General features: G+C 40.0%; 1 protein-coding gene across 1 annotated transcript; it reads right to left on the reverse strand.

Moving 5' to 3' along the window:
* Positions 1–8,658: 8,658 nt before the first annotated feature.
* On the reverse strand, positions 8,659–10,595 carry lratd2a (LRAT domain containing 2a). The gene has a single exon (XM_069696441.1). It carries the CDS (start codon positions 10,100–10,102, stop codon positions 9,278–9,280), a length of 825 nt encoding a protein of 274 aa, XP_069552542.1. The 5' UTR covers positions 10,103–10,595; the 3' UTR covers positions 8,659–9,277.
* Between the last annotated feature and the right edge of the window lie 2,395 nt (positions 10,596–12,990).

Consider the following 12,990-nt stretch of genomic DNA (forward strand, 5'->3'; position numbering starts at 1 on the left):
GTCATCACTTTTGCACAAGGCCAAATGTCAGCTGATGTAACTTGAAAGATGGGGTGACCGCTGAAAATTACCTTTTGTTTGAAAAATAACTGCAAGCGGATGACAGTCATTACGAAGACGCACAAGCGTTCATAATTACTGTGAAAATTGGCATTGTGGTGCAGCACAATCTTCTGTGCTTTCCAATCGTATTTTGAACAAGTAATTACTCAGGCAGCCTCATGAAAGTTGCTGCTAATTTATTTGTTGAGGGGGAAACTGTAGATGCACGACGAGGAGAGACAGAATGCAAATTGATTTTTGGAGTTACCCTTTTTTGTAAACTTGCCTTTACTGCAACCTCTGAAGACTCTCAAATAGGCAGATTATTTCAGACAGTGGAACCGGCTGTGGCCGGGAGGGATCCAAACCGAAAGTCTGTGCAGAGGCTGTCACATAATGAGGATGTAAATGCAGAGACGCAGCCAGAGGACTGTAGTTGAGCTGTAATTTGTCCCCAAGATCTGGCAGACTCATAAACACATTGCATATTTATATATGATTCACACGCTGATAAATGCATTAAGTGCACCCTGTTCACATTTTAAGAGGTTTTTTTCTGTGGAAGCAAGAAAGCCCTTTAAAGGCACCTTTACTTTGTATTGTCTGCAATTTATGTAAAAACATCAGTAAATGACTCAGAGCTTTGATTCATCTTCTGTGTTATTCAGCATCAGCAGCATGAACATTTCTCAGTTCAGAGTTGAAGTTTATACTTACATGTAAGTGAATTAACAATTAATCCTAGTCTGGCACGAGTTTATACATGGTTTGACAGAATTAAGGAGACATTTTGAATTTATTTACTCTGCACACAAGGGTAATTAGGAATAAGGCAAATAGAAGACGCCCACATTGAATAATGTGATACAACTGTAAAGTAATTCAATCTTAGATATTAAATTATTGCCAAATGAAATTAGATAGCCATCCAGCTGTTTGGATGGGAGTTTATAACGTTGCATTTTTAACACACAAATGTACAGAATACATAATGAGATTCATTTGTACTAAAGAGTTTAATGTTTTGTGGCACGTTTGTCCTTTTCTTTCGCAGCTGATCGCTGCCTCCACGTCCAGCTGTGTAAACAGATAAAGGAGAGATAAGGAAGAAACTGTTGAGACTACCTCGTCCTCGCCCTCGTGTCCTCCAATCTAGCAGCTAAATGGTGCGTTAACACTGAGGAGACTTTGCTGTTGGGTTAGAGTATGCAAATTTGCTTTTGATTTCCCAGCCTCACATTACGCAGCAAAGCGACTTTTCACTTCCATAAATGTAAATAAATATACTGGTGTACAGCAAACTGCTGTGATAGCGATGCATCAGATTATTAAACATGACGGATTAGGGGTGTGCCACATTATATTGTTTAAGATAATAACAGAAAAATGTATAAATAATTATTATAATGTATAAATATGAAAAAAAATATTATTGTAATGGCAATACTTTGATTTGTAACTGTATTAGCCTGTCACAATTACTACATAATCACCTGATCGCACTTATTCGAGCTGATCGCAATCATTCTGCATCATCGTTAGAAGTGTCTCCACTCAGCTGGATGAAACTGTCATATTTCATATGAAATGTCATATTTCCATCGATATTTGTTTGACTAGCACTCTTTTCATAATATCACCTCACTGCACCCCTCCTCTTCTGCTATGTTTTTTGGGTACATAGCCAGAGAATTAGTACCACCAACTGTTTATCACATCAAGACGATAGTTATCTTTAGTAAACTATTCAACTTTTTATGATTCAACATCATGACCCCACACCTAATTAGTATGTTCTCAATCAATGATAAAATATTTTGGAGTATTTTGTTACATTGTCAACAACATCGTTATTCCAGTACCATGACATATTGTGATAATCTTTATATCCCTCGGCCCTACAGCTCATGTTAAATGTCGAAGGAGAACCGCCTCAACAAACCTGTTTGCCAAAAGATTTCTATTAACATGACTTTAATTGCCCGTGTTGACTTAGCTCATGCAAATTACTCCGAGGCCGGGTGGGATCATTTAAAACAACTCAATTAATGTGACTTGGGCGCCCTCGAGTAAACACAAAGCCCTGTCATCTCAAAATGACCAGTACAAAGAAGCAGTGCCAGCGAGGGCTGCTGCCATGGGAGAGACCGGTGCAGCAGCGGAAATAAACAAAGCCCTCGCAGACAATGAAGCCACCTGTCTCTTCTGCGTCTCAAGCCACTCAGCTGGGCCACTTGACTGTGAACCTCAAATGACAGACCACGGCTTCAGGCAGCGTTTGAGGGGGGAGGGGGGACTCTGGCAGCCTTCCCTGTGATGGGATATGGACGAATTTAATGCAATAAACACAAACTGAATCCGACAAAGTTTTTTTTTCCGGTTAAGTATTTATAGACAGCTGTAAAATAAATTTGCATTTTCATTCTAATTTTGATGAATTTTAAAGAGAAGCTTTACGTTTTTAGATAAGAATTAATGCAATCATCCTCTTACAAATAAAAGCTTGTACCTATTGATAATCAATACGCAGCACTCTGTTGCTCCGTTCAGTACAGTCAGTAGTTTTGCTGCTATTTGGAGACTCACTTAGTTTAGTCTGACGAGTAGCTCGCGTGAGCTAACAATAATGTTAGCAGAAATTGAGATAACTATTGCTGTTAATCCGACATTACAGAGTTATTAAACCCTTGACTTTACCGCTCTTCTATATTTGTGCTCGTATCAGCTCCTACCTGCATTGCCTTGCAGTGAATTTGTATCTAATGTGTGCCTTGTCAGTCATGTTTGTCTTTCTCCCAATACTCTTTCAGGTGTGACATCACGCACTATTATAAATGTCCTCGAGGCACTAGAGAGTTTTCCTGGCATGACTGGAGTACACAAAGAGTGGCTGTGTTTCCATTGTTGGCGGTTATTACTCACTCTCAGCACAGCAGGTGTAATCAACCAACCTTTTCCCAACATCCTCTCTGTTTGTCCAGATAAGTCACGCCACAAAGAAAGCATGACATCCTAAAACATTTACGACCGTTTTAGTGTTCATATGCACATTTAACATCTGAATGAGCCTATTCACACTCGATTACTTGTTGGGAACAAAATCCTGGTGGGTTTAACTGCGACTTTTTTTTTTGTGTGTGTGTATTTTCTTTTAGCTGTACAAGTTTGGGTTTTTGTATGTGCACTTGTTGTTGTCTTGCATTTGGAAAAGAATCTGTCTTTATGTAGAAGAATTGATCAACACAATTTTGTATTTCTATAAAGTACCTGCTTTTGTTATCTGGCTAAACTGGGCCAAATAAACGTAATCATACTAAGCGCTCATACAAAGATGCTCGTCAACCCCCCCAAGTCAACACCGAGTTTTCAAATCCAGCTGTGTGCGTTCACATAAAAGGGTCGGAGTGTGTAAGCAAGTAACCAATCAAAAACATAGACAAGTGTACTGGCAGCAGAGCGGCATGTTTTACTAATGAAAAACAAATTATAACATGAGACAAAGACAAAGAAGTTAAACATATAATCCAGGCTAAAAATCAACACAGCAACAGCAGCCAAAAGGCAGGAAGGACAACTGGCAAAAAAATAAAATCACCGACTGTGTGAATGGGTAAAAATGTGTCTTTTGACATCACTCCAACACCATAAAGGTAAGAGTAGATCTGACTATGATTACATTCTATTAAATGCATGTATTGTCAAACAGACTAGGGCTCAAACAAAGAATAACGTGTAAACGTGATTTCTAGGAGACAAGTCAGGTCCTTGTGTTGAAAGCTTTTTTGGGCTATTTGCGCAGAAAATAAATTGTAACCAAACAGTTTCTTTTTTTTCAAATACAAAACCCTGTGGTGACAAGTGAGAGAAGGACAACCTCAACATGAGCGTGCTGAACAAGGATTTAAACTTCTGCTATTGTGTTAATGTGAATCAGCACGTATGATAGATGTGCGAGGACAGTAAATAGATGGAAAGCACGTGAAAGACGGCTCGTTAAAATTCTGCTATATATTCCTCATCCAGTATAAACCAACAAACAACATCTCTCATTTTTGTTTTACATTGCAGCTGCATTGGGGCACAAACTCCATTTGTTGCTCTCATAATACTAATCTCATTAATTTATCAGCATCCTATGGAAACACAGTACAGCAGAAGTGGGAAGAGGTACTTGTAGGCGAGCACTGACAGCTGATTATAATTGGGTTGCCTCTGCTATGTCCAAGCTTTCACATCCCATCAAGACAAGGGCCAAGGAGACGGTTAATACTGGATGACTGCTGCTTCACAGTAAGAGCAGTCGGACTGTAATACATCCTTCCCATCTAGGGAAGGGTCCGTATAAAAATAAAATACGCTCAGTGATATCAATTTAGACGTTGTGCAGTCTGTACCAGCAGCATATAGCAGCACCACAAGGACACAATTCATACGTAGACATAATTTAGTCTCCTACATGTCCACAGTTTAATTAAGTATATATCTATAAAAACATAAGAAGACCCACAAATTACAGTAAGACAACATACACAACATCAGGAAGGAAAAAAAACCTGCCTCTGCAAGGTTTTCAGATGACATTTGAAACTGTTCACACTGACGTTATGTCTGCAGAGGCCAAAACGGCAAAACCCAGTTTGAGTGTTGACTGATCTACAGTGAACACTAGCAAAGAGCAGATGACTTCAGAGTCATGCTCCTGGAGTCAGGTGGTTCTCAACCTATTGGTAATAATAGTCCAGATAATCAAGTAAGGAAACACACACACACAAGGCCACACACATCCAACAGCGAGAGCCAGATTTACACAATAAAGTTGATAATAGAGCAGCAGCTACTGACATTAAGAAAGTAACAAAGCAGGCAATGACCCATGATCTGATATCTGATAGCCAGCATACGCAAAGTATAACAGCAGCTGCGCACTAGCTGTTATGATTTACAAAATATCCATAAGAGCATCAGCCACTGAGGAGAGTTAGTATTCACAGGCAAAGCGAGATCTTCACACTAACAGTTAACAATAGGCTAGTGTGCACTTAGGTCTACTGTACAGTGGCAACCTGCGCATACTCTTATTTATATATTCTACATATTTTATTTGTTGTATTTTACGCCTTCAGAATATTGATTTTAATTGCAGCTCATCTCTGTGTGTCCAAGTTATTCAGCGCCCTTTTACCTACCAATTAGCAGGAGCTGATTGATACCAATAGACGGCTCTAGTTTCTGGATAAAAGGACCGAGGGTAAAATGTCCTTTCATGCCTTATGTGAAGCAATTTTAATCGCAGCTGTGTATGACATTTACTTACCTTGTTAACGATTTTATTTGCACTCAGGTGTAAGCCGCTGGCCTCCTTCCGTCCTCCGGCTCCATAAACGGATAGCTCCGTGCCGCGGTGCTGACGTGTCACCGTGTGTGCCGACAGTCATGCTGTTAGTTGTTGATTTTTGGGGTTTTACTCTTCTTGATGGCTTTGTAAAAAAAATTTTTTTTTTAAAAATCCGCCTCGGTGGCGCCATGTATTTGTGCCAAATACGCCTGTTTGGGGTCACGTTACGTCACAACTCCGACCGGCGTGATTGACCTCAAACGTCATTTCCTATCGGACTGAAAACTTTGACCCAATATCTACAACTTGCTGAAATTTAAAGCATCATTAGAATATGAATAGAACCAACAACATTTTTATATATTTATTTATTTATACTTTTATTGTTTATAGTTGCGGTCGTGCAGGTCCTTCACCATCCGCTAGGAGGTGCTGCAGCAACTGCACTTCCTACTGCCTTGCCTCAGACCTTTAACATAAGCAAAAAGGGAAATCTGCTTATTGCTGATGTACACACCATAAACTGTATAGAAAAGGTAAACACTGAGGCCACAATCTATTTTTAATTTTAATAAATCACCAAAAACGTTGATTAACTTTGCTTCAATGTTTCCAGGAGCTTTAAAACCAAGCCGAGGGGGAAAAAACGGAAACAGAAAAAAAGAAAACAAAGCTCATCTTCTGTTAAACTGAGCCAAACATTTGAAGAATCAACACCTGTAATTTTGAGCTGAACTATCTGCATTGCAACTCACATGAAGGCTGTTCCATCATTTGTACACAAGAAGATATTACTGCTTTGCAGCTACAGCTGGAACATCTGCACCGCTGCACTCCTGTCTTGTTAAATGACTCTTGGTTCAATATAAAAGTCTCAAACACACTTAGGAAAGGCTGAGCTAGCCGAGACCCTAAGGATGGTTTTACCAAGTCCTAATTTGATTACATTGCTGCAAGGAACATGAAAGCAACTTCGTGGAAAATGCAGCACGTGGTGGAACACAACCCACATATCTACCAGTGTGGTTATGATATGTGTCATACCACTTCAGTCTGTTTGTTCCCTGGGGTCATTATGAAGGCATAATAATAGATATGACAGACTCTCACATTTGATTACATGTGAAAAAAAAGCCTGATGTATTTGACAGTGTAGATTAGACAGCTACAAGTTTTAAGCTTTACGTTTACTTCATCCTCAACGGGTCAGTGAAAAATTTCAGAGGCATAAAGAAGTGGACGAAAGACAAGAAGTGAGTCTACCGCACCAAGGTTGTTGAGTTAAAGGTCGAGATTCTCCTCCAGTGTGGCACTCATTTGAACTCATTAACTTGTATTCTTTGTGAGTGGGGTGAAAATGTTTGCATGATATTTCCCTCCATCTCATTTCAAGCAACATTATAAGCTTTGTGCTGGAAATCAATGTTTGTCTTGGAGCGACATTTCAGTTCTCTTGGGAATAATAAACTATAAGAATAAATTAATATGCAAAACAATAAAGAGTAACAGCTTCTGGTGTGAAGGGTTTGAGAGAATTACTGACAGACAACTGCACAGTACAGGCTCCTACAACTAAATAAGCCGTCTACTACTGCCGTCATTGTGACACAATGACTGGTCTTTCCATTGTTGTATCATCATACTGAAGCTGTTAAAACTCTAACTATGTTCCATCATGTTCTTCAGGGCTGCAGTGAAAACAGTTTACTGCCTGGAACCCTACAATAATTATGTAGTGGATTTTTATGCAAAAACAAGTTTAGTTTTTTATATATTATGGTCAACTTGCCACCTGCTATTTGTTTGGAGTCCTGGTTTTATACCAAAGTGGGCAGATGGTCTAAAACTGCAGAAAACATTTGTTGTAGTTTGATTCAAACAGTTATTGAGCTGTGTAAAAAGTTTTTCATCCAAACATTCCCGTTTTTTCAGCACAACCGATTCTTCACTTTGTCACTGGTTGCTCTCCGGTGAATGCAGTAATGCTGCTGATGGCTGGACTCTATGGGCAGGGCCACAAGTCAGACTTTTGTGTCCCCTGACAGAATATTGCTTTGGGCACCTTTTGTTAATAATCAATCCAAATGCACTTTTTGTGCTGCCTCTCCAGCTGTTGGCTCCTGGAATCATCACAAATTGTGGCACCGTTTTTGCAGAGTTGATTAATGAGGAAGATCCCTGCAGTTTAGGTTACCATGGTGACACCTCTATTAAAAGTGAGCCAAAACACGCCTAGATGATATACAAAACTAGCCCTTGACAACTCAAGAATCAAGCAAATTTTCAGAAATATATAAATAGTAAAAATTTCTGCGTGTACCTTAAAGGGTTTGTAAGTTTAAAATGATTTTTGTTTTATGTTAACAACTCCTTATATGCCATCAAAAAAATGCACATTTTGGGTTGCCAGGTTTGAAAGAAACTTGTGACCTTTTCCATTTGGTAACAATAAAGTGCAGCTGACTTATTTAATAATGCCATGATCTCAATAATTCATTAATAAATGCATTAAAAGTTGTTATATTTTGGTCCAGATTTTTAAAACAAGATAAATGGTGATATGGTTCAATCAGTCAAAAAGATTCTTCACTATCTGATGACCCCAAATTGTTCTTATTACTGGCCAATTACAAACATTATTCAAGTATTTATTAACCATTCAAAACATTAATCATGATTTCTAAACCCTTGTTTAAAATTTGACCGGGCACAATCTATCTCAGCAACTTCCATTGATCTTCAGCCTGGTCATATACAAACTAAACTGCAAACACTGGTTTGTTTTCTTGGCGACAGACAAATAAATACTTTAGCAACTATTCACTTTTGAGTAACAGGCACTTTTCTGAAATTAGGTTTTGGGTAAAGTTGTACGCCTTTGAGCAAGAAATATGAAAAATATAAATAAAAACAAACAAAAAATATACACTTTCTGCAAATTTCTTTGCTTTAAAAAAAATGACTTTTTGCTCTGATTTCCAAATGTCTGTCTATAAAATATATATATATATTTTTTTTATTATTATTATTATTTATTTTTTTTTTAATTCTGTTTTTGATAACAATTAGGAAGATACTTCCTCATCTGCAACTCAAACTATTAAACTGTTTCAATTCAGTAAATTACACTTATTCAGGACACACTGTGATAGAGATGACACAAGGAGCCCTTGAAATATGTAGCACACATACTCAGTATTAACTGAAAAACAAAAATGGTAAATTCCAGGAGCTTCTCTTACTCTAATAATTCAACATAAGTGTATAAAGAACAAGACTCATTTCAGAAAAGAGACCACAGCTGATGGTTTACTAAAACTTTGGGTAAAGTTAACACAGACTTTGATCAGTGTATAACACAGACAATCTTCTTCAGATGTGCTGGTGTGAGAATTATCCTTCAGGGCAGAGACTCCTGCTCACAGCTCAGATTTTGCTGTCTGGGTGAATTGAGAGATTAAAACACACAATGATCAGGTAAGGAGACACACATTCATACAGAATCATGACCGTCTGAAACAGATGTGTAAAGCGTTTATAAAACTATACATTCTGTGGGTGGAGGTTTTTTTTTTTTTTTTGGAGCTACAAAAAGATAATCCAATCAATTCAATGTATCTCAGAATTGAATTCAGAATTGCTAAGGCCAATAACCAACAGGGGATGGTGAGGATTATGGCTTTAAGGCAATAACATCATTATAAACTCATGAAAACATGGAGCAAAAATCCATAATTGAAATGACAATATTCAAGTTGAAATAATGACAAATGAGGTCTTGTTCAAACTTAAATAAAGGAGTGAAGGCCTGCTGTAGATTAAGGACGACAGTGTGACAGATTATGTTCTGTAAAGGCTACTCTATCAGTAATTAATTTGAAGAGCATGAAAAGGCAGACATCATTCAGCTCCTGGGTCACTTTTAATCTCCTCCACGCAGCGGAAATGAGTGGCCAGCTCCTGCAACACGGCTCTCCTGCCCAGATGATCGCTCCTCCTCCTCTCCATGATTATGTCTTCCAAACTCTGAGACTCCAAAACGTGACAGTGCTTGTCCGACATGAAAATTTTCAGCCTGTAGGGTTGTTTGCCTATCCGTATCTCCCCACCCTTTTTCAGCTCTCTCTTGCCAAACCTGCACCAGACTGCGAAGCACTCGGAGTTTCTCCAGCACAGCTCTCGGGCCTTTAAACCCACCTGCTCCATCGCGTTTTGCACCACCATGTCCGTCTCGAGCGCTTTGAATTTGTACAACTCGTTCACAATCCGACACCTCCTCCCTTGACTCGCATCTGTCAGAAAGCTGTTTTTAACCTCTGATCTATGCATGTGCACCACCTGGAAGTTCCCCACATACACAGCCCAGTGCGGGTACAGACCCGTCGCCACAAACTCCACCAAGTCCCCTGCTTTGCATTTGTTAAGTAGATTCTCTGGAGAGTAAACCTCCAGGTTGGCCGACTTTACGCTCTTCTCGTAAATGCATTCATCTCTGTTGTAGACGGCGCACTGCACCTCGTCGCGCTGGTCGTATTGTTTCTCCTCCTGATTCGGGTCTATTACTGTGCCATCGATCGCACAGCCTTCCTCCTGCTCGTCGTCGTCGTTAGAAAATATGTAAGAGACGCCGATCCGCGGGCCGTCCTCCGTGTCCACTCCGTTCGGGTCCACTGTGGGAACTTCTGCGTAACTTAAATGTGACAACCTGTCCATCTGGTTCCCCATGCCGCTGCCCACCTGGTAGAAGCCAGCGTAATACGATCTGATGCCGAGTGCCGTTACCAGTCGCCAAATATCAACACCATCTGCCACAAAACCCCAAAGCTCAAAACTTTCTTCGCCCTGCAGTCCGAAAGGCTTTTATCAGATTTTACGCATATGAATACCTCCGTTTTGTGAAAGCTTCGATCTCCTCTTGGTGCCCCATCAACAAGTGGAGTTGGAAGGAGAATACAAACTGGTTTCAGATCCAGCGACCAGAAATATCCCGCAGGTGTAGTCTCGTAGACTCACCTGCTGTTTCCCTGCGTAAAGTTCCGCTCGCTGACTGTCACACACGGAACAGTGACAGTTTAAATCCAAATGGTGGAGACACGGAGCTGCTGAAGTGTCTGCCGAAACGGCAGATAAACTAGTCCACCATGCGGTGTAGCAGAGTTCCGGCAAGCAGGCAGATCTGTGGCTCGACGTCGACGCGACTCTCTCCCGCAACACACAGCTCCGCTTCTAAAGCGGAAGTGCGCGTAATTTTCTCCACTGCGCCTTTAATATCGCTGTTCATCTCTAGAGCGAGAAAATGCTCTTTGAAATATTTGTTTGTTTGTTTGTTTGTTTGAACAGTTTGCTGTTAATACGGGGTTTCTTATTGCATGCTTATAGCCTGACTTTTACTGAAGTAAAATATAAACTAAAACAAATGGTTAGTTATTTTGTTTATTAGCCGATAGTTATATATTTTATTTATTATTTCATTTATTTTTATTATTTTATTTTTAATGAGTTATCCTAACGTAATTCAAGTCATTCAATTTTGGCATTTCATCTATTTATTTTTAGTTTTGTTTATTTATTTATTCAGTTATGCAGCTATTGTGTTGTTTAATTAAATGTAATTAAATTTTATTTATTTTATTTTATTCCCTTTGTTATTGGATCATTGTAATCTGATCAAAACCAAACGGGGTAGAAAAAATAACTTCTCCATACAGTCTTGGATGGACGTGTCTATAAATAGGTAAGTGTTGCCCTATTACAAATTACAAATTCACACTGTGAGGTGTCCTTGGATGAACTGAAGCAGCACTGTCATTTGCTCGCTCTGTGTCTCCTGGTGCGACCATAATGTCTCCATTACGTTTCTGGTGGCCTGCCTCAACTCGCTCTCTGTTACGGGCTATTTTCTCCATACTGTATCCTGCAGGCGAGGAGAATGTGCTCAGTAAGCCCCAAAATGGCACACACTGCAGCAGCCTTTGTGTGAACACACCTGTCCTGGAAGTGGTACGGCTGTGATGTGACAGTGCGAGAGATCCTGAGGGGTGTGAGTATGACGGGCTGTGAAAGGAAACTAAGTGAAGAGGAGAGATAGACAAGAGAAACTAACTTTGCGGGGTTGGTGAGCCCGAGTTTGACCCTGGTGCTGAGCCAGGTGCCCACTGGAAGGACCGATTACAACTGCAGAATCATCCAGTACAGTAGTTTAAACAGGTTTAAAGACCTCAGTTAACATAACTGACTCAACAGATTAGCAAGGAGGCCTTTTGGCAGCACTCCTTAAGACTATCAGGTTAATTAGAAGACTGAGCTTTCTCAGACTTGCACAGGGTCGAACTGTTATTTAATTTCCTGCAACCCTGTACCCCCTTTAGTAAGCCAGAGCCTGGGTCACAAAGTTCAGATAAGAGATCTTTAAACTGAGCTTCCAGATCAAGAGGACCAGTGACGATCAAATGACTGGAAGCTCAGTTTAAAGATCTCTTGTCTGAGCTCCACTGGCAGAGTGGCACTAAGGATGACAACAAATATCGTACTTTTCCACCAGCACTTTACATTTTTACTTATCCAATTAAATATGTTATTCATCTCATCAGGCACAAAAGAACATTTGTGGTTCCCAGATTAGAAATACCAATCAGTTTGATGGTCAACAGATTTTCCTCTTGCCACACCATGCGCTTCACACTTGTGGCCTTGATTGACCGATTTTGAATAACAGGACATTCATGACCTCCTCAGAATATCACAGCTAATAAGTACACTTTTAGTCTTGCTCACAAAGATTTGTTTTTCCCTTTTCCTCTCTCTGCCAGTGCAGATAAAACGATGTGCAAGTCGTCTACGAGTCTAGGTGAGCGTTATACAAAAGTAGGCATAAGACAACCAGCACAGAGAGATCAAGTGGAGTGATATCAACTGATCTGATAATGATGCAACGCGATTCAAAGGAAGATTATCTACTTATAGTTTCACTTGAAATTATGTAAAGGTGATAAGGGGGCAGAATGCAATGTGCAAGAGGCTGGTATAATTTCACCACTGACTGTCCTTTCATCAGCTTTGGCTCAAGTTTGTGCACATACTGTCAATGTGCACAATGTTTTTTCTCTTTCTTTCCTCTCTTCCCAGCTTTCCTCCTATTTCAGCATGAAGCCCTGTTGCCTCCCCAGTTTGACAAAGCATTTGATGGGAGACAAAACTAAGAAATGGACAGAGTGTATTAAGCAGATGTATTACACCTTTCCAGAGCAGGAGGTTTAATATCAGTGCGGCCCGAAGGTGTCGGGAAAGAAATAAACTATTAGAGTGGTGACATGCAGTCCGTTTGACTGCTTCCTGGAGCTTCTTATCCTCACGTGGCATGACCCACTTTACGCCCCTGGTGCCCCCTGGTTACACACTGTAATTTGTGGTGCTGGGAAATTACTGGAGCAGGGAGGCCTGGGAGACATAGTCAATTAGACAGGGCTCCACCTGTCCGGTGGGGACACAGCCAGCCACAGACTGACACCTTAATCTTCCACCCAAAACTGTGGGATTTTCAAAAATTTTCAAAGCTTTCACAACCATGTATTATACATTACGTTTTTCAGCTCACCATCCATTTATATCTACAT

Source organism: Brachyistius frenatus, unplaced genomic scaffold (assembly GCF_029030835.1).
Source record: "Brachyistius frenatus isolate BFR_SWC_R1_liver_20210118 unplaced genomic scaffold, ASM2903083v1 Contig_2, whole genome shotgun sequence".
Classification (NCBI taxonomy): Eukaryota; Metazoa; Chordata; class Actinopteri; family Embiotocidae; genus Brachyistius; species Brachyistius frenatus.